At 37.4% G+C, this 27,405-nt stretch overlaps 2 protein-coding genes, 1 long non-coding RNA gene and 1 other non-coding gene across 5 annotated transcripts; all 4 read right to left on the minus strand.

Annotated features, from left to right (window-relative positions):
* Positions 1–7,434: 7,434 nt before the first annotated feature.
* On the minus strand, positions 7,435–7,537 carry LOC126601028 (U6 spliceosomal RNA). The gene has a single exon (XR_007615668.1). It is a non-coding gene; the product is annotated as a U6 spliceosomal RNA (small nuclear RNA).
* A 5,361-nt stretch (positions 7,538–12,898) lies between these two features.
* On the minus strand, positions 12,899–14,116 carry LOC126599289 (CASP-like protein 1F2). The gene is made up of 3 exons (XM_050265646.1): positions 13,802–14,116; positions 13,568–13,691; positions 12,899–13,257 (listed from the first exon to the last, which is right to left on the minus strand). Exons 1-3 carry the CDS (start codon positions 13,999–14,001, stop codon positions 13,042–13,044), a joined length of 540 nt encoding a protein of 179 aa, XP_050121603.1. The 5' UTR covers positions 14,002–14,116; the 3' UTR covers positions 12,899–13,041.
* Positions 14,117–21,139: 7,023 nt separating this feature from the next.
* On the minus strand, positions 21,140–27,405 carry LOC126599270 (uncharacterized). Of its 2 annotated transcripts, none has more exons than XM_050265621.1 (6): positions 26,948–27,405; positions 24,484–26,192; positions 24,121–24,372; positions 23,544–23,624; positions 21,686–22,222; positions 21,140–21,367 (listed from the first exon to the last, which is right to left on the minus strand). In XM_050265621.1, exons 2-6 carry the CDS (start codon positions 25,756–25,758, stop codon positions 21,311–21,313), a joined length of 2,202 nt encoding a protein of 733 aa, XP_050121578.1. In that variant the 5' UTR covers positions 25,759–26,192; positions 26,948–27,405; the 3' UTR covers positions 21,140–21,310. The 2 variants fall into 2 exon arrangements, with proteins under 2 accessions (XP_050121578.1, XP_050121577.1); XM_050265620.1 differs by having other exon boundaries at positions 24,475–26,192.
* LOC126599297 (uncharacterized) lies at positions 22,424–23,537 on the minus strand. The gene is made up of 2 exons (XR_007615063.1): positions 22,811–23,537; positions 22,424–22,752 (listed from the first exon to the last, which is right to left on the minus strand). It is a non-coding gene; the product is annotated as an uncharacterized LOC126599297 (long non-coding RNA).

Below are 27,405 nucleotides of genomic sequence, written 5' to 3' on the forward strand. Positions count from 1 at the left end.
CCATCCATGGAACGCTGATCACTTGAAGTACTATTACAAGTAAACTCACATTGTATAAGTGTTAAGCTTCAGCCGTTCGGCATCCTATGTAACGAAGACTATTTGGCATGAATTCAATAAAGAGGTGATTTAGACAACTTGATCCTAATCCTCTTACATTCCTAGCAATGAAACACTCGGGTTCAAAGCTTCAACATGAATGCTTCCAACATGAAACAAAGCCTAAGTATATGTCAACAAGACTATACAAATAAACGAACAGCTTCACAGTATATTTGTTCAATCATACATTCCAACACATTCATACATAAGTCAACTGTGCTTTGAAAGGGTTCAACATATTTTATGTCATTCGACACTTGCTACAATGTGCCTAGACACCTTGCCCTTATTCTCACCAACCAGGTGATAAAATGTGAAGAAAGAACTCATCTTCATGCCACCAACCAAGTGATGAAATGTACAACCCATACTTTCCTTCATGCCACCAACCAGGTGATGAAATGTACAACCTGTACTCTAATATCATTTGGCAACTTGCCACTCATGCCACCAACCAGGTGAAGAAGGAACTCATCTTCATGCCACCAACCAAGTGATGAAATGTACAACCTGTATTCTCCTTCATGCCACCAACTAGGTGATGAAATGTACAACCCATACTCTAATATCATTTGGCAACTTACTATTCATGCCACCAACCAGGGGAAGAAGAAACTCACCTTCGTACCACCAACCAAGTGATGAAAGCAACTCACCATTCATTCCACCTACCAGAAGATGAGTGGTACAACTTGTACTCCTAGCATTCACAAATAATCAAAAACCCCCTAGCTTGACAACTCAATTAGGGGAACACTTACGCCCAACAAGAGTTATTGTCACCAACAAAGTCTTATTGCAAACCAACAACAACTTCAGTGCATGGCATACGAAGATCAAGTTATTCAGCTCTCTTGCATCTGCTTCAAACATTTCCCCTCTGTAACAATGCAAACACTACAACTCGTAGAAAGCTTCACACACTCTTGATCAAGACAATGTGAAGCAAAACCAATTCATGGTGCCAACAAAAGCTTCATCAATGGAGGGCAACCATAATTCTCAAAATCTTCACACACTCTTGATCAAGACAGTGTGAAGTAAAACCAATTTCTGGTGCCAACAAGAGCTTTATCAAAGGAGTTCAACCACAATTCTCAAAAGCTTCACACACTCTTAATCAAGACAGTGTGAAGCAAAACCAATTTATGGTGCCAACAAGAGCTTAATCAATGGAGGGCAACCACAATTCTCAAAAGCTTCACACACTCTTGATCAAGACAGTGTGAAGCAAAACCAATTTATGGTGCCAACAAGAGCTTCATCAATGGAGGGCAACAACAATTCTCAAAAGCTTCACACACTCTTGATCAAGACAGTGTGAAGCAAAACCAATTTATGGTGTCAACAAAAGTTTCATCAGTGGAGGGCAACCACAATTCTCAAAAGCTTCACACACTCTTGATCAAGACAGTGTGAAGCAAAACCAATTTATGGTGCCAACAAAAGCTTCATCAAAGGAGTTCAACCACAATTCTCAAAAGCTTCACACACTCTTGATCAAGACAGTGTGAAGCAAAACCAATTTATGGTGTCAACAAAAGTTTCATCAGTGGAGGGCAACTACAATTCTCAGACATTCCAAGCAAATTCAATTTATATGGTTCATCCAAACCTTCGACTACTACAAGGTGTGGCTTGCATCACAATCTCTTGCTCAACAGTGTGGAAGCAATATTTGTATATGTTGTCTCTTCCAGATTTTCAAATTTTTAGTTTCCTAAAAAATAAAAAAAAAATAAAAAAAGGGAAATTCAACAAAGCTTTATCAATGGAGGACAACTACAAATTCTCAAAAGCTTCACACTATCTTGATCAAGATAGTGTGAAGCAAAATCAATTCATGGTACCCAACAAAAGCTTCAACTCCAAAGTTTCACCTACAAAGCTTCAACTCCAAAGCTTCACCAACAAAAACTTCAACTCCAAAGCTTCACCTACAAAGCTTCAACAATGGAGGACAACTACAAATTCTCAAAAGCTTCACACTATCTTGATCAAGATAGTGTGAAGCAAAATCAATTCATGGTACCCAACAAAAGCTTCACCTACAAAAGCTTGACCCATAAAAGCTTGACCCACAAAAGCTTCACCTACAAAACTTCAACATAAAAGTTTCACCTACAAAAGTTTCACCACTCAGTGACTAGGATTTTTCAAGTCTCCAAACGAGAAGTTTTTCTCACTCAGAAAATTAAGGGAGCACTACCTCAACCTACATGCTTCACTCACAAAGCTTCAACGAAAGGAAAAATTCAAAGAACTTAGTGAAAAAGGCATTGGTGTATTTAACACAATACGTTAAAAAGAAGCAAAGCTTGTTTATTGATATCTCCGATAAGTTACAAATATGTACATATACATGAATCAAAATAAACAAACAAGAGGGAGCCTTCACAAAGGTTGCTCAGGAGAAGTCTCAGCAGTCGGCAGAGCACCAGAAAGATGAGGCACCAGAGGGTGATTATTCGGAGCCTCAGTACTAGGCAGAACCCCAGAATGAGGAGGCTCCAGAAGGTGATTATTCGGAGCCTCAGTACTAGGCAGAACCCCAGAATGAGGAGGCACCGAAGGTTGATTATTTGGAGCTTCATTACGCGGTACAGCCCTAGAAGACGAAGGTAAAAAATGCCTTTGGAACAAACCCACAAACCTCTGATGATCAAGTAAAATCTGACCATCAGATTCTTGCAGTTGGTCGAGCTTCCTCTTCATGTTTGTAGCATAGTCATGTGCGAGCCTGTGCAACTGTTTATTCTCATGCTTGAGCCATTTGATCTCTTGTTTAAGACTTATCATTTCAACGGCCAATGATTCAACTTAGCGGGTTCGAACAAATAGGCGTTGGGCCATATTAGACACAGAACCTGCACACTGAACATTGAGAGCCAAAAAATCCTTAACAGCCAACTCATTAGACCATTTGGAAAGTAGTCTGTTATCTTTGGGAGTGAGAAGGTTCTTGGCCACCACTGCAGCGGTCATATCATTCTTCATCACAAAGTCCCCAATGGTAAGATGACCAGTAGGGGATAAGAAGGATGGGCGCCATATGTTGTCTTGAGAAGGCATGGCTGCCTCTTCACCAAAGTTCAAGTCAAAACGACGGTCGGATGGGCCAGACATTCTTAGAAATGATGAAGGAGAAATGAGGTGCAATAAATCTCTGAAGTAAGGGGAAAATTCTTTCAAGCAATAACTCTCTGAATGTACTCTTTGCACACAATTGATGCCTTTATAAAAGAAAGGGCAACAAGGTCGTTGGTTCAAAAATCGAAGAGGCATTATTCTCCGGATTCCGAAGAGGCACCACTCTCCGGATTTCGAAGAGGCACCACTTTCCACACGCAACATCAGCTCATCAGGTACCACAAATAACTTTGCCAAAGATCTCTGACAAAGTTTAGACACATAAATTTTGAAGATCCAGCTACCCTACTATTACCCAAAAGGGTAAATGAACAACACCACTGCTTGATAACTAGAAAGTCCCAATGTGTGTCAACCTTCGTGCTCTGTGGCAAGGCAAACTGGCAAAAATGTCTAACCTTTACTCACATTCGAGAAAACACTCCTAACAAGATTGCTTGCTCAAAAATCGAAGAGGCACCACTCTCTGAATCTCGAGAGTCAGACTCCCAACAGGATTACTTTCTCAAAAATTGAAGAGGCACCGTTCTCTAAATCTCGAGAGCCAGATCCCTGACAAGATTGCTTGTTTGAAAACCGAAGAGGCACCGCTCTCCGAACTTCGAGAGCCAGATTTCCTTAGATAAAGCTTGTCTGCAATCTTCACATGCAACATCAGCTTTCCAGATACCACAAACCACTTTTTCAAAGCGCTCTGACAAAGTTAAAACATGTGAAGCTTGCAGCTCCCACTACATTGCTATGACCAAGAAGGGTAAAGGAATAACATTATTACTTGCTCAAAAATCGAAGAGGCACCGCCCTCCGAATCTCGAGAGCCAAACTCCCAACAGGATTACTTTCTCAAAAATCCAAGAGGCACCGCTCTCCGAATCTCAAGAGCCAGACTCCCAACAGGATTGCTTTCTCAAAAATCGAAGAGGCACAATTTTCTGAATCTCGAGAGCCAGATCCCCGACAGGATTGCTTGTTCGAAAACCGAAGAGGCATCGCTCTCCGAACTTCGAGAGCCAGATTTCCTTGGATAAAGCTTGTCTGCAATCTTCACACGCAACATCAGCTTTCCAGATACCACATACCACTTTTTCAAAGTGTTCTGACAAAGTTAAAACACGTGAAGCTTGCAGCTCCCACTACATTGCTACGACCAAGAAGGGTAAAGGAATAGCATTACTACTTGTTGTTAGGGAGACTTCTATATATGTCGACCTCCATCCTCTATGGACAGGCAGACTTACAAAAATGCTCAACCCTTCCTTATATCTGAGAGGGCACTCCCAACGAAGCCTCTTGAAATACTCAGCTTTCTTCCCCCCCAATAATACCTATACAAACCAGCCACACCAGAGCAAGAGTATCTCATATCATGAGGGTTAAAGGCAAAAGTATCCCATATCATGCTTTTTTCCTGTCTTTTCCTTTGGCCTTGTTCTTACTTGCAAGACAAGGAGAAAGAGAGCAATCAATCAGCACTTGGAATCAAGCTTCCAGTCAGGAATTGACTGCCTGGAACCCATTGCCTGATTACTTACCTGGCATTGTTCTCAAGTACTCATCTTCAACATCTTATGCTTCCAGAGACGATACCACATCTGCCTGAGGAACAGATAGGGCAAGTGAGAATGATACAAGGAAGCATGTGGAGACAAGCGTAACAGAACACGTGCCGATACATCCACTACTATTCAAAAGCAAAAGTATCCCATATCATCAAGGTCGAACGTATTCTAGATTTGATGGACTTGTTTTGACCCTCAAATTCTTGAGAATGCCTTATACTCTGGAGGAAACCAGAAAACCCTCCAGCCCAGTTTAAGAATAAGCCTATGGAAAGTTACTTCTTCAAAAGCAAAAGTATCTCATATCATCTCGTCTCCATTTGCTTCTCCTTATCCTTGTTGCTGTTTACGACACAAGGAGAAGGAAAACAATCAACCGGAAGCCGAAGTCGAACCTCCGATCCAGGTTGCTTGCTTAGAAGTCTGATTGCTTACCTTGTCTGTTACCTCTTTCGGTAAATCTCCTAACTCGGCGACTTGGGGGACTCCTACTATAGGGTTTTGTATCGCACTTGACCAAGCCCGAAACTACAAGTAAGCTTCAAGTGAAATTGATACATTACCTTGTGCATCTTCATCGGTTAAAGATACCACCCCTGGATGGAGGAAAAATACTTCTAGAGAAGATGTCACATCTACGTATGAGACAGATTAGGCAAGTGAAAATGATACCACACTTCGGTACTTAGAAGTTTCGTGATTACTCAATGGCTTGGATCTTGCAAGTCCCCAATCGAGGAGCTTCCCTCACTCGGGAACTTAGGGGAGCACTGTTTGTACCATACTTGACCAATCCCGAAACTACTAAGCACCGGTCAACGTTATACCGTCAAGGACCCAGAAGAGTTTCCCTCCAACCAGGAGGCCAATCACAGCGCGACACGTGTCGACATCAGAAGCCAATCATAGCGCGACACGTGTCAACATCAGAAGCCAATCACAACACGACACGTGTCAATGTCAGAATGAAACTAGAAACTCTCTTCTATAAATAGAGATCATTCTCTCACAATATTTCCTAATGTCATTTGTACTAAATGATTCACTTGTACTCACTAAAGGAGAGCTTGAACCTATGTACTTGTGTAAACCCTTCACAATTAATGAGAACTCCTCTACTCCGTGGATGTAGCCAATCTGGGTGAACCACGTACATCTTGTGTTTGCTTCCCTGTCTCTATCCATTTACATACTTATCCACACTAGTGACCGGAACAATCTAGCGAATGTCACAAACTTAACACTTTCTGTTGTACCAAAGTCCTCACTGATTTTGTGCATCAACATACTTTTTTCATAGAGGACTTCAAGTACTTTTCTAGAAGGCACTTGCATTTCTCTTAAAAATTTTGATGTACTCCAATTACTAGAAATGTTTCTAAGCATAAGTGTTTTTCAAAGAAATATTTTCAAACAAACTATTATTGTAGCTAGTTTCAAATGAGAATTATAAGATCCGGTAAATGTTAACATCAAAGTTGATTAAAAAATTCTAGTACAGTTAACTAAGAAAACAAATCCAAATTCTTTTGCAATTCCTTCTATTTATCGCGAAGCTAATATGCAACCTAATGATAGGTCATAAGCATGATCATACTCATGTATGGTTTACCGATCCGTCAAGGATCCTTCTCGTAAGAATTTTTTTATTCCTAGAAAGGACGACCCTAAACTAACAAAACTCCCCGTTTTGCAAGGATGGTAATCCTAACATAAGAAAAAAAATTATATTCTATATAGTCAATTCACACTTAGTGAATTCTATAGGGATCCCAATTATATATGGTCAATTAATCTTATTTATGGTTAAGAAATATAACTTTATTTTTAAAAGCCAAATATAATTGGTTACCATTGTTAATTTTAACAGAAATACTCTCTCTCTCTCTCTCTCTCTCTCTCTCTCTCTCTCTCTCTCTGCTCTAACTCTGTATTATGAATACTTCTTCTTGTGAGTAATCTTGATCTATGATCATTTTCATTTCTTCTACAATTTTTTCTTGTTTATCCTTAAAAAATTCATAAAAGGGTTTCTTCCCCTTACAGATATTCTCCCAATTATCGTCTGACCAATTGAAATATTTTTCTACTTCGTTGTCTAATTTATCAAATTTTTTACAGTGATTAGCTACTAATTCTATGTATTGAAAATTATTTTTTCTTTTAATATGTTCGAACTTTACTTTAAATCCTCTGCCCGTTATACTATCTACAAAATTTAACCGTCTTCTTTTGTTTAATTTTGATTCGTTTAATTTATAGTAAAATCGAGGACAATTATATATATTTGGATCTACAATTCTTTTTTCTCTCTTCCAAGCGGTGCTTTAAATGTTTTTTTTTCTTTTTTTCATATGATATTGAAGAAAACTAAATGGTTCCCATGCTTGAAGAAGTTTCCGGATTGCAGTGCACATAAAAAACCCATTGAATTACAAAAAGTAAAGGATTATAGAGTTCACATAAGCAACAGAAATCAGATAGAGAGATTCTCAGATTCATTTCATCAAACATGAAGTGTGCAAGTCCTCCTATGCTCTCGAAATATTGAACAACATTGAACTTGGTTATGAAAAGAAGAAAACGAAACTCAGAAATCTTGAAAAATTCGGAAGAAGCAAAAAAAAATTTGGACCATTTCTCGATTTATGCGTGTCATCCTTGCGCAGGGGCCATGCTAATCTTCTCTGTATCGTTCCAATTTTATCGGATGTCCCCGAAGGGACAAGCATGCTTGCAGGTGAATGCTATATAAAGGCTGTTGAAAAAGTCTTCTGCTCGATGTGGGATTGGTAGCTCATCTCTGTCCTAAGAACGGCACCCATGTTATTGTCGTTTATGTGCAATATGCCAATTAGATTCTGGGGTACCTAGTGGAATATGAACTTGTAGGACGACAATTACAAAGAACTTGTAGGACAATCGGAGTTAATACAGCCAAAAAGGAGGCGTTTCTAGCAGCTGTATGAATAGCATGGTCCTAGAAAATGCTCGGTGTCCCTAGTTAGCAATGGCATCATCAATGAAAATGACATCTCTATAAGCTCCCCTAAACTTAGAAGCTAACAACCAAATGTGAGTTCAACTATTTTTGCTTCTGAATTGTTGGTATTTAGACAATCTTTCATCATTAATAAGGCTTGAATAAAATGATAAAGATTGAAAATCAAAGAAACAGAGTGCAGAGAGCTTGGAAAACAGAGGGCTGATGCTTTTTGTAAAAAAGAGATCTTCTATTTTCATTCAGATATTTCTAATATATATGGCTCAATACATAAGCCGACTGAAGTAAATGGGTCGACTGATAAAGAGAATGGGTCGACTGATAAAGGCAACAGTCAGCCCTTTTACACAGAATCAGTTTCAGTAAAGCAGAATCAGTTTAAGTAAAGCATTAACTTTTAACACTCCCTCTTAATGCTTTGCTGCTTCACTCCCAAAAGTTCTCTTAAGTAGATGAATCTGTCCTTTGGTAATGCCTTGGTGAAGATATCAGCAACTTGATCTTCTGTCTTGCAGTAGACCACATCCAATTCCTTGTCTTCCACAGCACCTCTGATGTAGTGATGCTTCAGAGCAATATGTTTTGATTTACCATGACAGACAGGATTCTTGCTCATGGCAATAGCTGACTTATTGTCACAAAGGATATGAGTTGCTGATTCTTGTTTCTCACCAAAATCTTGCATAATTCTTCTCAGCCACACTGCTTGAGAAGTTGCAATTGAAGCCGACACATACTCAGCCTCTGCCGTTGATAGTGCAACTGATTTCTGTTTCTTAGATGCCCAAGAGAATACACCAGTCCCTAATGTAAAAGTATAGCCAGATGTGCTCTTCAAGTCATCCACACTACCTCCCCAGTCACTATCACAGAACCCATACAATTTGGGCTTAACATTCCTTTCATACATAATACCAAAGTCAAGTGTACCTTGTATGTATCTTAGGATCCTCTTTGCAGCTCCATAGTGAATGCAAGTAGGCTTGTGCATAAATCTGGACAACAAGCTTGCAGCATACATAATATCGGGTCTAGTCGCTGTTAAATACAACAAACTCCCAACCAGGCTTCTATACACAAATTCATCAGCATCACCACTACCATCTTCTCTTTGAAACTTTTCATTCACAACTAGAGGTGTTGCAACAGGCTTGCAACCAACCATTTTGAACTTTTCTAGAAGTGTTTTTGCATATTTCTTTTGAGTAATAAAGATACCATCATTTGATTGAATGATACTAATTCCCAAAAAATAATGCAACATGCCTAGATTACTCATCTCATATTTCCTCATCATGTCATTCTTGAAATTCAAGATCATATTATGACTACTTCCAGTATAAACCAAATCATCAACATATAAGGAAACAATAAGGATATCTGAAATACCTTCTGTTTTGACATAGAGGGCGGGTTCATTCTCACTTCTTTGAAAACCTCTTTCATTGAAATATAAGTCGATCTCTCCATACCATGCTCTCGGAGCTTGTTTCAGGCCATAAAGTGCCTTCTTAAGCTTATACACCTTGTGCTCTTGTCCTTTAAGAACAAATCCTTGAGGTTGGTCAACGAACACCTCTTCTTTTAGGACTCCATTTAGGAAAGCCGACTTGACATCAAGTTGGTGTAGAAACCACCCCTTCTGAGCAGCTACGGAAATAAGGCCTCTGATTGTTTCATGCCTAGCTACCGGTGCAAATGTTTCTTGGAAATCAATTCCGGGTTTCTGAGAATAACCCTTTGCTACAATCTAGCCTTGTTCCTTTGAACGGAACCATCTTGATTGAGCTTAGTCTTATAAATCCACTTCACTCCTATGACGGAGTTGTCACAAGGTCTGTCCACTAGTTCCCATGTCTTGTTTTTCACAATGACATTGATCTCCTCTTGCATTGCAGCCTTCCAAGTCTCTTCTTTCACTACATCATCAAAGTTTTCTGGTTCTTCAACACAAAAATTGCAGCTTTTATAGACTTCATTTAAGCTCCTTAACCGAACCGGCGTTGAACTTGGACTTGAAAGTGTAGGAGAGTGAGCTTGAGGACTGTTTTCAGGTGATAATTGTGGAATTTCTGGCTCAATTTCCTCTTCATTTGGTTGATTTTTTTCTTCAATTCTGATTTGTGCAGATTCCTCTCGGATGGTTGCTTGATTCCAATCCCACGAAGATTTCTCACTAAAAAGAACATCTCTACAAACCACAACTTTCTTCCTTTTTAAATTGTAGAGTCTGTACCCTTTTGTGTATGAAGCATAGCCTACGAAAATGCATCTTTCACTTGACTCATCAAGTTTTTGTCTTAGTTCTTTCGGAACATAAGCAAAGCAGATTGACCCAAACACTCTCAAATGATTCACGGAAGGCTTTCTTCCACTCCATGCCTCAAATGGTGTCTTATCTTCAACTGCCACTGTTGGATGCCTATTCATCAAGTAGACCGCTATATTAACTGCCTCACCCCACAAATATTGAGGTATTCCCTTGTCATGTAACATTGCCTTAGCCATTTCGACTATGGTTCTGTTTTTTCTCTCAGCTACTCCATTTTGTTGTGGAGTGTAGCTGACAGTAAGTTGTCTTTCCAAGCCAATATCTTGACAAAACTTATCAAATTCTGTGGATGTATACTCTCATCCTCTGTCACTTCTAATAACTTTGATTAGATACCCAGATTGTCGCTCAACCATAGCTTGAAACTTCTTGAAGATTGAGAACACTTCTGATTTCTGTCTTAGAAAGTATACCCAAGTCATTCTGGAATAATCATCCACGAAGATTAGGAAATACTTGTTTCCCACTTGAGTAGAGGTCTTCATGGGTCCGCAAACATCTGTATGAATCAATTCCAATGGAACTTTTGCTCTCCAAGCTTTACCATGTGGAAATGAATCTCTATGATGCTTCCCAAGTGCACACCCTTCACAGATTTCTTCATTTTCTTGGATACTCGGCAACCCATGCACCATTTCTTTTTCTTGTAGCTTCTTGAGACTTTGAAAATTCAAGTGGCCAAGCCTTTTATGCCATAGCTTTGAATCTTCTTGCACTTCCATCTTGAGTGCTGATTGAGTTGCATACTCAATTGTGAGTGGAAAACTTCTACTCTTCCTCATCTCAATCTTAGCCACGAGTTGTTGACGATTCCTCCTATCATATATCTTGCAAGTATTGTCTCCAAAATATAAGTAGTAGCCATGCTCAATGAGTTGTCCAAGACTTAGCAAATTTTGCTTCAAATCAGGAACTAACATGACATCCTTGATGAACATCTTTCCATTCTTCGTATGCACGGCAATAGTACCTCTTCCCAATGTATCGACTAGCTGCCCATTTCCCATCTTCACTCGGGTTAGGTTTGTAGTGTCAACATTATGGAGAATGTTCTTATTCACCGTCATATGATTGCTACAGCCGCTGTCCACAAACCAAACTTTAGCTTCTTCTTGGACGGTTGTATCATGACCAACATAAAACATATTGGTCTCTTCATCTTCTGCTTTGGTGTAGTGAGCTAGCTGATTATCTTTGTAGGTACAATCCTTTTGCATATGCCCGAATTTGCTACACTTGTGGCATTTCACTTTTCCTTTGAACCAACATTCACCGGAATGAGCTTTGTCACAAATTTTGCACTTCGAAACATACAAACTCTTCTCAACCTTTTTCTTGTCTTCAAAATTACCCTTTCCTTCCCACGCTTTGTTTTTGCATTTCCAATTCTTGTTGGAGTTGGCTTTGCTTTGACTTGAACTAGCTTGAGTTTTTGGATTCACTGTAAGTGTTTGGAAAGCATTTTCTACATCATTGTTGTCATGCCTAGATAATCTCTGGGCAAAACCTTTGAGAGAACCAATCAATTCTTCAACACTCAAAGTTGACAAATCCTTAGTCTCCTCTATGATTGAAACTATGTTGTCATACTTTCTTGGCAAGCTAATTAGATACTTCTGAACTATTCTCTCATCAGACAAGATTTCACCATAGCTTTTCATTTGATTAATAATCTCAGACAATCTACTCAGGTAATCATCTAGCAATTCATCATCTTTCATTCTTATATACTCAAAATCTCTTCTCAAAGATTGGAGTTTGACAGCCCTTACCTTAGTAGAACCTCTGTAGACTTTCTCCAGCACATCCCAAGCTGATTTGGCACTTGTCTCATTTGAGATTCTCGGAAAAATTTCATCTGAGATAGCATTTTGGATGACCCCAAGAGCTTTTGCATCTCTCTTGATGTTTACCTTCAACTCCCTTGTTTGAGTCTCTGTCAAAACCACAGTGCTTTGAGGTACAACATAGCCATCTTCAATCAAGCTCCACAAATCATGAGATACAAAAATTGTTCTCAACTTTGTCCTCCAGAAGTCGTAGTTTACTCCACTGAAGATAGGAGTTCGAATCTCACCACTGCTACTTGAACCAGCCATGAATTTGAAAAATTTTGATTCTAGGGTTTCACTTAGAATTTTCCCCCTTTTTGAGAATAAAAAAAAACGCCCCACTCTTTGATCAGATTAGCTCTGATGCCATGTTGGTATTTAGACAATCTTTCATCATTAATAAGGCTTGAATAAAATGATAAAGATTGAAAATCAAAGAAACAGAGTGCAGAGAGCTTGGAAAACAGAGGGCTGATGCTTTTTGTAAAAAAGAGATCTTCTATTTTCATTCAGATATTTCTAATATATATGGCTCAATACATAAGCCGACTGAAGTAAATGGGTCGACTGATAAAGAGAATGGGTCGACTGATAAAGGCAACAGTCAGCCCTTTTACACAGAATCAGTTTCAGTAAAGCAGAATCAATTTAAGTAAAGCATTAACTTTTAACATGAATTATGGAGCAGAGAATTCGAGTTTTGGTTCGAAGTGATGAACATTGCATTTACCAACTGATCTAACTCATGAACCAAGTGCTTTTGGTAAACCCATGTTAGTGGAGTGGGTTCGATAACACGAGGGCTAAAGTTCGACCAGAGTCGTTCCAAAGGCAAGGTGACCAAAGGCAGTTAAGGTATTAAATTAGGAATGTCTCGTTAAATTATCGTCTTAGACCTCAGTTTGTATTGGGACGACTCTAGCTCAACATATTCTTATATATCACAGTGCAACTTTCACAAAGGTCCACCTCCATCACACTCACTTATTTTTACAACAAAAAATAAGGAAAAAAAAACCTTCTTCTTCTACTACAACAACAACTTAACGAGAGTATCAAAACCTAAATCTTTCCAGACTTGGTTGCAGAGCTGATGGTGAGCGTGAGCAAGAAAATGACAGACAAGTAGGAGAGAACCACAGAATCGGTCCCTCTTTTGCAGAACTTCCCAAAGTGATCACAAATTGGTGCCCAGCCCGAGTGGCTATTCCCATATTGCCCCACGTACCCTATTGCAGTTGCAGCCGAGCATCCAGCCATCAGCAAACACAGCATCACCTGCCAACCATTCCAAAGTCATCATAAAGATATCATCATGCTGATCAGACAATGATGCTTTAGTCCGATGCAGAGATTCGAACTTAAAACCTCCTTATAGGAAAAACGGTGAAAATCCTACTAGGTCAAAGTTGGTATACAGTAATTTTATGCTAGTAAAAACCGAGCTGGCATACCAAATTGTGTAGGAACAAGATATTGTGGTTTGAACGAAAGATTCGAACTTGAGATATCTTTTATGAAACACGCAGAAACTCTGCTAGACTAATAATTATTTGGTATTAAGGAAAATATAACCGAGCTGGCATACCAAATCGTGCAGGAACAAGATGAAGTAGTTGGCGGGATTCGAGCCATTGCGGTGGATAAGAAAAACGAGGAACAAGGAGAGCAAGCAGAAGGCACTCACAACAGCATTTGCATAAGCAAAGAACCTGCAAAAAAACATAATATTATGGAAAATTAATTAAACAAAATGACTGAAAAATAATTAATATTTTTTTTTAGGGAATATACAAATTGGTTTTTTGATCTTTAATCTTACTTGAAGGTAGGTGAATAATAATAACGAGCATCAAATTCTATGCCAATAATCTGACTGGTCTGCTTGTTGGTGACCATCAACCAAGTTGCAGCCAATGTAGCAGCCACTGTGACAGTCCTCATGAAGATTTGGACTCCAAGAAAAATCTTTTGGGTTTTCAGAGGTGGGTTTTGCTGGAACTTGGATTCTGTGCTTGTCATGGTGAAAATTTCTTGGGTTTTCAGAGGTGGGTTTCTGAGGAAGAACAATTGCAGAAAACAAAGAACAGATAATAAGTGCTGAAGGGAAAGGGTAAGGGGAGATATTGAGAAGTGTGTGGAGTTAAGAGCATTTATAGAAGAAGAAAATGGTGAGAAGATTCTTTACATTTAGGGCTCGTTTATTGATTCGTAATCAGATAGAGGGGAATTGAATTGAGAAAGAATTGGATTGCAAATGAATTGAATTGAGGAGGAAACAGAATTAAATTTCTGTTAAAGTTATTTACTAAACTAAACTAGAATCGGAATACAAATGATATTGGTTTCATATATATTGTTTACTAATTCACTGAAATCGGAATTAAAACTAGTTTGATTACTAAATTGTCCTTGTTGAAAATAAATTATTTTTATGCTATAATTATTGAAAATTAAGTTTATCTATATAAAATTAAATTTATCATTACAAACTTTATCTTTTCTCCCTCTCATCCTCTCTCATCCCCATCTTTTCTTCACCGACTTCCAGATCACTCCCATAAAAGCACAGAGAAGAGCCTAGACCTAGTCCGAAGAGGGAAGAAGAGAAGTGAGAGTGAGGGGAACACGTGAATCAGGAAGCATCGCGGTTCGATTTGCGAAGAGGGTGTTGGTGTGACTTATCGACTCAAGTGCAGATTATGTTTAAGGGGAAACTTGATATAGGTCTAATTTTTTGAGCCAATAGTAAGAATAGTCCAATTTATTAAAATAAGTCCAATTCCTTAAATCTTATTATTTTATTATAATAATTATCTCTTCAATGATAAGATTTATTATAAAAATCAAATTTCTTCCTAATTATCTCTTTGATTTTTTTTTGTCCTTTCTTGTTCTTCATCCCGTTTTAAACCCCATTTATAGATTTTATTTTTTATTTTTATAATCAAGCTATATCACAGGTTAATTATATTTATCTACCTATATGATAGATTCTTTTTTATAATCAAGTAAGATTCATGTGTCTTGCTTGTAGATATATTATGTTTTTTCTACCTTTTAGTTAGGTTTCATATATTTCTTATAGGTATGATATACATTCATATATTTGTTACTTGAGTTAGGATAGAATGATTTGCAGATAGATTTATGTCAGTATATTATTTTTTTTGTTATAAGATATTAATTATATTTTTTGGAGTTGAAAATGCATAATATTAGAAGATTTTAATTGATTTTTAATATTTTTAGAAAATATAAAATGAGCATTCAAAAATAAATACATATAATTAGGTAATTTGACTCACTCTTAAAAATCATCTATGTTTTTGGACCTAGATCTAAAAGCCCCTATGTTTAATGGTTTCCATTTTATCTCATTTGCCAAATTTGGGCATGGATAATGTTGGACAATTACATGGTTTTTTTCTTAATTTTAATGCAATGATATTAAGAAAATGAAATTCGAACATAGGACTTCTGGTGAAAGAATAAACATTTAAACTATTTAAACTATAAATCTATTGATTATTACATCGTTAAATTTAAACTCATGGCGATTCTAACTCAAACTCATCTCTTGAAATTAGGTTTGATATTTGCTTTGTACTTCGTTTTTATTATTTTTTTGACAAACAATAAAATAATTATACAAAATTCATTTAAGATATAAAGGGAGCGAAATTCGAATTCAAATGCAAACGATAAAATATATAAAATATACTCCTCTGACAAACTTGATTAATCTAAATTACCCTCGGATTGAGTAATGATGCTCCTATAGCATTTGAGTGGTTCAGAAAAGTTTGTCAGTTTTGGAAGAGAGAAGGTAACTCTTATTACTGTGTAGTCAAATTGTTTGAACTTCACGAATCTTATGGCATTATTCACATAATTTCAAACCGCTCGTAACAGAGAATTACAGCCGTCTGTCTACCATGTTGATGTCATGTAAATGGTTAAAAAAAATTTAACGTGGTGCTGAGCTAAACACCAAATAAGTGACCTGTAATTCAGGATCCCATTAAATTCGCAAGCCGATGTTGAATTGGATTAGCTTTTTTCCTCCTTCTTCCACTTTTGGTTTCACACTTACTACCAAAGTAGATTGAGAGAGTTTTTTTTTACTAGTAAGATGTTTATATTGTTAGATTGTAAATTTAAATTATTAACCTTATTGGTCTTCACTCGTACGTGTGACTTATATTCAAAGTCTAACAATATAAATTAGCCCGGTAAGTTTAACAAAAACAATCTCAATCCATATTTACATACCAATTCATTCAAGGCATTTACTTCATATGTAGAACTTTGAGCTTTGAACCCATAACATGTCTATCACTTTTTTCCAGTCATTCAGTAAAGAGTTACAAACCCTTTACTGGAAAACCACGATGCCTCCTGCAAACTTCACTGCCGCCTGGATTTGGATAGCCAAACTGTACAACACTTTTGTAGACATTGGTGGAAATCAAGTAAGTTTGATCCAACTTTCCAACCTTTCAGATAAAGGATGCTTTCAGAGTGGGAGTTTTTCTCAAAAGCTGCAATCGATACAAGAAAAAAGAGGTCGACACGACACGTTTTCGGACTCGGGATACGACTCCCTAACCATATTCAATGCCATGCATGGTTTTTTGAGTTACAAGGTTCTGGTGGCCATGTTGGGCATGCTACATTATAGAGACTAGACGGAACCAAAATATATGCATTCATGTATAAAAATAAATTGCTTAAGGGGTTGGATAACACCATATGAATCCTATCACCATACTCCATTAGGGTAATGTTTTCTCATTAGCTAGCTTTAAGTTAGGCAAAGGTATGCTTATGTTGTTAAATTGTTGCAGTTTGACAATGTAATATTAGGGGCTCGTCTTTCTATGAGCTCATTCAGTGTCTAAAATCAGATTGGATTGCTTAAAAGACTGGATAATACAATATGATGAATCCTATAACGCGCTTCATTAGGGAAATGTTCTCTATTTAACTTTACGTTGTGGGGCAACTATATGCCTATGTTGTTAAATTGTTATGGTATAAATACTAATGGCTTGTCTTTCTATGAAAGCATCTAGGTTTAGATTAGATTGCTTAAAAAAGTGGATAATACTATATGATGAATCATATCACATGCTCCTTAAGAGTATTAATGTTCTCTATCAGATTTATGTTGTGAAGCAAATGTATCGTTAGGCTGTTGTAGCTTGATAATGTAAATACTATGGGCTCGTCTCTTATGAGATTAGATTGGATCGAAAAACTCATTGTATTTAAGATATGTTTAGGGAAGAAATGAAGATCTTTTGTCCAACTGAAAGTGGATGATGTATTATTAAAAAATAAATTTATTCCTTTATGGCATATACATTAATTATAGAGGGGTGATTTATGTCCACCTCTTTTCACCTTCTGCAGATGCATCTACAGTATGTCTTTTGATGTTTCTTTAATTTGTTCAATAATGGCAAGAAAAAAGAAGAAGAAAAAAACGTGCAAGAAGTAAAAATGAGTGTTCGAAAATAATTTACCTACATTCTAATGATCTTGAAATGAAAAAATCATTTACCACGCCCATCACACATACCTTTATTTATATGAGCTATCTAATCCAATTCTATCCTAAGCACCAAACAAGCTTGGTGTTTGACAAAAGAACATTTTCTGTCATTATATCCGAAGTCTAAATATATCTATGAAAAACGAACATGAGCAATATCCAATGCAGCACACGCAATGCTAAGAGTAGCTAAGATTTATTGGTGTCCATTATTCATTTGATGCAACAAACATGGCGTAAGGGAAGTGTACTCATTTAATATGTGGTTCAAATTTCACATCTTTGTCAAGCAATCTTCCTTTTTTTCCTCTTTGCCACTGTATATTGGTTGTGTTGTGTATGTCGTTCTGCAAGCACTTGAGACACATATATGTCAAAATCTAATGCACCAATATGGCATCAAATTCAGGATGGAAGTAAAAGATACAATCATATTAGACCATAAAACTTACCACACTATATGCAATCAGTGTTGTAGAACCCAACATATATAGGGTGTGTAAGGCACTAGGGAGGGAGATTTACTGGCTAGGTTTCACTATCAATGTGCACCTTCACTTTCTACTCGAGAAATTAGGTAGGTTTTGAAGTAATACCAAAATCAGCAAAGGGCAAAACAACGTCTGAATTGTTCAAACTGGCTAAATCAAATCAATTTGGCAATTTAGTAAGTTTTTGCATTGAAAAAGTATAATCTTGAGCTGAATCAAAACTAAACTATTGTTTGAAAACTAGTTAAACCGAATCAAACATGATCTTCTTTAATTCATTAAGATCCGACAGCCAGAAATTGAGAATAATGTGTTAGAGGATAAAATGAGCATGTGGATAGCACCACTAAGTATCATAGTGAATATAAGGAGAATTTAATTTTGCATATTTTAACAGTGACGTATCATTCTGAATGTAAGGGCATGTGGATAGCACCACCCAAAGTTGTTCTCTCCTTAATGATAGCTATGCAGCTGTAGAACTTCCAAGACCTACCAGAGCATTTCCACAAGTAGATAATGATGTTTAATTTCCCAATTCGTATTTTTCATGTTCTCCATCTTCAATTATTCCAAGTTTCCCCATTATCAAAAATAATATGATGGAATAGCAAATAAAGTCCAATCAGTACTTCATTTTGATTCTTAGAGGAAATTAACTCTTCATGAAAGAACTATGAGATTCCTCAATTTGTAGCACTATTTTGCTTTTCTTTCTAAACTAAATTTGTATTTTGCTATTTTTTACAAAGCATTTTCTCCAATTTAGTAAGCAGTTTTTTTGGATGCTTATTTTTTCTTAGCTGGACCACTTCTTATTTGTTGTAGGCAAAGAAGACGACGGTTCTTTAACTTTCATTGAAATGGAGCCACTTGTACTACAATCGGGAGGTTTTAAGTTTAATTTTTGTTAAAGGTGTGAATTCAAACCAAATTATTATGGTTAGCTCATTGTGAGGTTTAATCACTCCCCAATCCTTAGTGTTGGTAATATCGTATATATTAAAAATAATCTTCAATTGAAACGGAAAAGATATAATATATATATATATATATATATGTATGTATGTATGCATTACCAAAGCTGATTTTACTTAAGGACACGCCTATATTTTCTAGCACAATGGCATACACCACAAATTTACAATAATTTCTATTGTAGACAAATCACAATTTGACATATATGTATATAGTTTCTTTTTTCTTTTTGCAATTTTGACAAGTTATATTATTATGTATCAATTTGTGATTCTCAGATATCGAGCAATGCTCTAAATTGTTGTTGGTATCAAATACAATTACTAGTAGATTTGCTCTTACATCTCAGCTTAAAGTTATCACAAAAAGATCTTAAGTTCGATCCTTATATGCCAACAACCTTTTATGTTGCTCTTGCAACTGTTTATACACTCTCCTTGAAGAAGACATTGTAATAAGAACTCAAGATTTGACAACGATGAACAAGGATTTTGAGCTAAAAAGAAGGATTGAGCTTGGTGTGAGGATGGATGTAGGGATGTAGGGTTCATATGGACAAAAAAAGAAAGGATGAGGTTCTGGACAATGTCACGTGGCACTACGTGATTGGTTGAAAATCTTATCGAAATCTTGGCTAAATTATTGTAAACCGGAAGTGACACATGGCGTGTTGGGATTGGTCGAAAATATTATCGAAAATCTATCCACAAAATAGTACGTTCAGATAATGACATGTGGCACGACGTGATTGGTTGAAAATCTTATCGAAATCTTGGCTAAATTATTGTAAAACGGAAGTGACACGTGGCGCGTCGGGATTGGTTGAAAATCTTAGCAGAAATCTATTCACAAAATAGTACGTTCAGATAATGACACGTGGTGTAACGAGATTGGTTAAAAATCCTATTCGAAATTAAAACTATTTTATTTTTTTATTCTTTTAGAAAAAATTTAAAAATATTTTAAATGGGCTGAGTGCCGGCGCATTTTGTAAGGGTGGAGATCGTTTGTGCCAGCGCATTTTTTCATTGGGTGCCAGCGCATTTTTTTGGGGGTGGAGATGCATTGGCCTATTACTGTTCATTGGAGTCTGTTATTGTTCACTGAAGTGGATAAATGGGCTGGGTGCTGGCACAAAGTCCTTAGGGGTGGACTTGTTCTTAAGGACACGCATATATTTTCTAGCACAATGGCATACACCACAAATTTACAATAATTTCTGTTGTAGACAAATCAATATTTGACATATATGTATATAGTTTCTTTTTTCTTTTTGCAATTTTGACGAGTTATATTATTACGTATCAATTTGTGATTCTCAGATACCGAGCGATGCTCTAAATCGTTGTTGATACCAAATACAATTACTAGTAGATTTGCTCTTACATCTCAGTTTAAAGTTATCACAAAAAGATCTTAAGTTTGATCCTCATTCCCTACTTTTTTATTGCTTCGTATACGAAGTATAGTTAACTGACCCCGTCAGATAACTTGACACTAATCTTGACTTTTTGTTTCCTTTTCAAATGAACCCTTTTTACATAGACAATAAAATTACAGTTTGGTGGTTGGTTGGAGGGGAAGAATGACGTGTGAAAAGGATAAAAAAAAAAGTAATGAAAAAAGATTGAAAACTTTAATCAAAATGATAAAATGTATTATAAGTGAATAGTACCATAAGTAAATTTTTAAAGTAAAAATGTTATTTTCGTTAAAAGTAAACAGTACAGAAAGTGTTTCGTTAAAACTTCAAAAAAAAAATAAAGGTTTGGATCCCTCTTTTACTATTCTTTTGAAATTTACTACATTTGAGAGTAGTATGTGCTTGCCCTTTCGTTATACGTTCCATGGCTGAATTAGCTGACATAACTCCACTGCCTTTGAAACAAACTGCTCTCAGGGTGCCATGTTTAAGTCCCAAACGAAAACTCCAAGCTTTAGTCTCATCCACGAGTTACGAACTATCGAGGTTGGTTTGTATTCCAGTTGGTTAAGACAATTCACCCATGCGCCGGCTATCCTGCGTTTGACTACCCTTTTTGCTTGCATCGTTTTATAGAAATGAAACATGAAAAAAGGAGTTAAAGACTAAATGAAAGTGTATCAAAGTGATCATATATCTACAAGCATGTAGAACATATTAAATAGACTAATTATTGATAATTACAGTTATTTACAGATTGAATGGGGAATTGCCCCAAAAGATGACTGGAGATTTGAATGTACAACTATCACTATGTACAGTGACTACAGATAATGCAAGTATGCAACTGTCTATTTTAGCAGAGAATTCGTATGCCCTTCAGTTGCTGATATCAAAGTATTTTGGATCCGATGGGAAATGATACTCCACATGTAACTGCAAAACGAAAAACAACACGCATGGTTGGTTACGAAACGGAGCTCAAAACTATTTCATGCCTGGAAACAAAATGAACTGGAATTTTATACTTTTTGAGTTTGACACAAGAACTGATAATCCAGAAGTTGCAAATTTACAAAGACCGAACATAGACAGGCTGAGCATGAGAGTAGGATGGCTTGGTTTGAACCAATTTACGCGTAGTTGAATGCTACGCTATTCCATTTACTTCGGCCAATCAATATGCAGACATCTATAATGCAAATCAATAAGTATATTGGTGGCCAAATAGATTAGTTGTTGTGTATAACATACCTTGCCCTCATCAGCATCCGTCTGGCGCTGAGGGAACACGACCCTCAAATCATTATACAAGTAGAATCGCCGCTCCCCTTCAATGTCGAAACTGTTTGTCGCTTGTCCAGATAACGGGTCTAACTTGCATCTCTGGACTGACCTCGAGCATTTCTTAGGAAAAAGGCATGAGAAGCGAAGGTGAAGAGCATAACGCAGAACACCAGCACCAGCGGTATTCTTGCTCACTTTTGAAGGGCTAAGCAGAGAATTACTTTCATTAATCTCACTGGTCTTTTCATACCTACAAAGGCTACAACCATCGGATTCACCATGAAAACAGGGCTTTGTGTGTTCCCTCTCTCTTTGGTACTGATTCGCTACATCCTTAAACCCGTTTGAATCCACATCATTGTCACTAAGCTGCAATGAATTCGCAGCATCTAGGATCGAAGATGGCTTGGCATCATTTTCTTTATCAGGATCAGCATGTCTTCCATTCCCAGCCTTAGAGCTTGGTTCAGAAGAGGCTAGAGTGATCTTTTGGCGCAAAAACGTCTGTATGTTGATTTTGATATGAAGAATTTGCAAGGGAAAATGACCATGTATAAGGACTCAGTCAAAGAAAAACTAACAACTGAAGAAAGCATATTCCATCTGAAGTTCTACATACTACAGATTGAGCCAGAAAAAGTGTCTTTACTTCTGCTTCATGTATAACATCACATAAGCAAGCAGCATGAATTTTTTTTCTTTCAATTCTACGCTAACATGTTCAGCCACAAAATCCGCAGCTTGAGCTACGGACCTTGGGCCATTTCTATACCAAGGTAAATATGGATGGTAACCACATTCGTCAATAGCCAACCTTAAACTGGTCTTGATTTTGCAACAAATAATGACAGATTTCTGTTATCAGCTTAGCAAGATCTTACCACCTAATGTATACACATAAGGGCTGGGTTAGCTAAGGCATACTGGGTTTCGCTATTCCAGGCAAAGGTACACTCAGGACGGACTTATATAGTCGTATTGTCCGGTCTGAGGTTGGGAGAGACCTAAATTGGCCTAAGTCAACAGCTTCAAACCTTTTGCTAACAAAGTTCTAATTTGATTCATGCCCTTCCATTTTTGTGCTTTTCCTACCTCTGTATATTTCCTTTATACAAATTCATGTGGCAGCACTCATTGTGAGAATGTGAAGGTAAAAGAGTCCCATATTGGTGAAAAAAGAAACCTTGCAAGGGCTTATAAGAGGTTGGGCTATTCCCCATATTGCCAATTGGTTTTACGGTGGAACCTCAACTTCTTCATAGTATCATAGCAGGTTGTCCCGCATGCGAAGCCAAACGGCCACACACGCTCCACATCACCCCATTGTGACGTCCACGTTTTAGGCTTGAAAATTTGCCACACGTGAGGGGGCGCGTTGAGAATGAGTCCCACATTGATGGGAAGAGGGACCTTGCATGTGCTTGACAATATGGGGAGTAGCCCAACCTCTTATAAGCCCTTGCAAGGTTTCTTCTTTCACCAATGTGGGACTCTTTTATCTTCACATTCTCACACTCACATCTGACTACTTCAATGAAGAAGTGTCAAAACAAAAGTTCCTACTTTTTACAACTCTAATGCTTTTAAAGGTCATGCAAGGCTCTCATAAGGACATTATTTATTTATTTTTATTTTTTTAGTACATAAGGACATTATTTATATCCTATAACTGGTGATACCTGTTGAAAACCTAGCCATATCCAATTTCATATCAAAGTGCAGATTTAATCAAGACAGGTGTAACTTCAAATCATAACGAACAACATTCATCATGCATAAGAATCGTGCTAAGTGACAGATAACTTTTTCTCTACTCCATGACTACCTTGGTTCCAGCAGGCATGTCACTCAAATCGTAATTACAGAAGAAGGTGTGAATAGGTGTCTTTTCTGGATTGCTGAGAACCTGCCATAAATCATTCAGTTCATGAGTGTATGACCAACCATCTCTTGGTCCGACTATGACCAGATGTCTTTCAATATGCACAACTACAAGGAACTAATTGACAAACTACTAATCAGTACGAAGATGATCATCAAAGGCTTTGCGGGAGACAATCCAATGTATCATTTTACTATCATGCATTTTGTTAGAAATACTTTTCCCTAACAGCTATTCATATCCCACCATCCAAAAAAAAAAATACAGAAATCAATTCTGCTCTCTTTCCCACCCGTTACATACAATGTCATTCTTTTTTCTCGAAATCATTCCATATTTTAAGCACAAGAGACTAAGATATCCTAAGCCACATAAACAACGGATAATAACATATCCAGAACATCAATAAAAGCTCCTGTTGATTCTAAAAAGTTCCTAAATTCAATGCACTGCTGTGGATAGAACTGAGACCATTCGAAGTTCTCTGACACTTCATATTATTTTGATTAATATTAGTTACCAGTTGTATGCGGCCTTTCATAGGTATCCTCAGACGGTTCTTGTCTGCTTGTGAATCATCCATGCTAAGGCTCCTCTTCATCCTGGGGCTTCCATAATTGTTTGGTGTCGTACTCCCAGCAAGACTTATTGATGAATAATATAGTAAATAGTTATCTCCATCCACACTGGTCACTGCAAATGGAAGTTTCTGTGTTTTGGGCGAGAAACTCCCCCCGGTGACATTCAGAAGAGCAAGAAAACCATCAATTCTCTGCAAATGGGAAGTTTCAAACACAAACTAAAGTCAATAAAAAAAAACTGACACACTATGGAACTCAATATGTATCGAATTACAGTTGAGATGAATGCAAACCTGACCAACCTTTGCAGACAATAATCGACCAGACAACAGGGATTCCTCAAATGAACCAATCAATGACCTTCTAACAGGCAGTCCAGTAGGTGATCGTACTAGTTTAACACATTTAGGCTTCGGTTTCAAGTCCTGATTCCATTGATGCACCATCCCAGGTGTAGAACTCTTAGAACTAAAGAGGTCAACCATTTTCTGCTGAACATGAACATCTTCGGACGAGTCACTTAGCAACCTAAAGGCCTCCTCTTTCCAGGATGATGATGCTATGCCTGAGATTGTTCCATCAAGTGACTGTTCTATGTCCTTTAGAGTTATACTGTTATCATCTATCTTTGGCGTAGAACCCCTGCATAATTCTCGAGATTTCACTCTTTCAGAAAACCTTGGACCAAGAGGAGAGAGAGAAAGTGTAGGCAACACAACTTTTCTTGAAGATATGTCTATAGCACCTGATTGTGACCTCACCTTAATTGTTTCTCCAGAGCAATCAAGTCCAGATGGTGATATGAACTGATTCGGAGATCGTGGCTCTTTGCTTTCAAGCAAAGGACCATCAAATACAAAAGAGGAGTTTGTATTGCAGTTGTGATCCGGTGAACTTTTCCACTCCGGGGAACAAGATGCAGACCAGATTGTAGAATTAAAATAACTGGAGTTGCCAAGATGAGCTTTCTTATGCTCTTGAGTGGGAACATTAGAACTACCATTGTATCCCCAAGAGCCACTCTTATGAATCCCATCTCCAATGTCTAGAGAATCACCATTAAACTGATCCTTGGGAAGCATTCCATTCAAAGGAGACAATAACTGCTTCCTGTGCGCTGACCCAGCAGCCTCAGTTGTGTCCCCTGTGACAGTCAGTGAACTTGAAGAATATTGGTTTCCATTAAAGAAATTAAGAGGAGAATCCAATATTCTTGGTTCAAAACCAACAACCCTAGGAACAGGTGTCTGGGTATTCTGCCCGCTTCTCTGACTTGACCAAAAGTATTGTTCCGTAGAGTTCATCTTCGATGCATGCATGCTTGATCTACTAACATCTTTACGTGCATTGGCAGAATCTGGTCTATTTGGAATCTCCGTGATGGATTTCCTTTGAAACTCTCCAAAAGAAGAGCATGTGAAATCCACCTGCACATGGTTTCCCAGGTTTCCTCCATGCATCCCACTCAAATCACAGGTGCTCATTCCAGCAACTCTAGGTTGAGGTTGCATAAATGTGCACAGAGACGCTGTCACTTCCTCGGCAATGCTGCTAGAAGACACTTGAGGCAAGCCCATCTTCAAATATTTCAAGGTGAATGCTTTATTTAGCTTGATTTTTTTTTTTTTTTATAATGTGTTTTCTTTTTCTGCTTTCTCGGTGTATTTATGCATAAAAATCAAACTGCATTTCTATGTTCCGAGTTACCAAATGGTTCCAAGTTGCCCAATCATTACTGTGCTACCAAAGACTTGACTTGCCTCGGTCCCCCTAACTAAAGAAGTAGTTCTAAATTTCTAACAATCTAATTCCAATTCCCAGTAATACTAGAAGCTATGATACTATCCCTACCAAATGCATTTGCATCCCAACTATTTCTTCATCAGACATATGGGAAATCAAGCAGAAATCAGGATCTCGAATGGGATAGGTAGAAAGCCATGTCTTCTTCACGCAGCTAACAATGGGAAATAAGCAGCTCATGGCTTTCCATAAAACCCAATGCAGCATCCTGGAATTATCAGCTCGGTCAGAAAGTGGCAATCGGCAACCAAAAGAGAAAAACTAAACATTCAAACTCCAGATTCTTTTATCTTTTCCCCTTTGGTCTTATCATTTCCAAAAGCAAGCAAATAAAATACAGTGATCCCCCAACATAATCTTAACCGTTACGACTGAACAAAAACAAAATGCAGGGGCATAAAACAGAAACCAATCAAATGACCGAGATTCCAAGAAGTAATCCAAGAAGTAAAACCTTTGAAATTCTCAACAAAATACTGTCAATGAAGAAATTTCAATGTGGCCAGCTTTGATTCATACAGGATTCCATACCCAATGAGCCAATGATTCAATGAAGAATATGCTCGAAAACTTCACTTAATGTTTAACAACACAAAATGTTCACAACGCCATTTATATAGTAATCTAAACAAATGTGTGCTAAAATACAAGAAGTCAACAACCCAACAAATTCCAGCTACAATTTCTACATGGGTCCAATTGGTTGCTCAAGAATTCTAGAAAATCGAACAAGACATATCTCCATACATAACTGATTATTTGTATTTTCAGTACATAGAACTTTCTCAAAAGTTTGATTCTTTAACTGTTCAACATAAACAACAAAGATAAAGCTAAAACCTTTCACAAGCTGATCAATCCAAAACAACTATTTCTTTTCAAATTTCAATCCAACTACTAAAATCTCAAGAACCCAAAAAAATTAGAAAAAAAAGCAGCACAACCCAGAATTAAATTTCGTACCCTTTTCCTCAGAAAACTAGAAACAGAAAAGCCAAACGCCAAAAGCACTTATTGTGGTTGTTTCAAAAATCAGCAGGCTTCTTCTTTCTTCTTGTGCGAAACTCGTCTGTTTTGGTTGCAATTCCTCTGGTTTCCATCTGTTTTCCTTTTTGGTGTAAGAAAATGGATGTTGGGTAGTGATTGAAGATTTGGCGTTGGTCCCCCAAATTTGTTGAATAAATTAACAGAAAGAATTACCAAAAAAAAAATTAACAGAAAGAAAAAAGTAATAAAAAAAAAATTGTGGGTCATGAATATCGCATTATCCCGAATTTTCTGACCGGTTGGCTGCGGTTGAAAACCACATCACATGTTGGTCTGTTTTCTTTTCTTTCCTGTGTATGTTGTTGGCAAATTGGCATGGAATTGTCTGTGGGCAAATCCAAACCCCAAACGCAAAAGCCAAAAGCCAAAAGCCG

Source organism: Malus sylvestris, chromosome 14 (genome assembly GCF_916048215.2).
Source record: "Malus sylvestris chromosome 14, drMalSylv7.2, whole genome shotgun sequence".
NCBI lineage: Eukaryota > Viridiplantae > Streptophyta > Magnoliopsida > Rosales > Rosaceae > Malus > Malus sylvestris.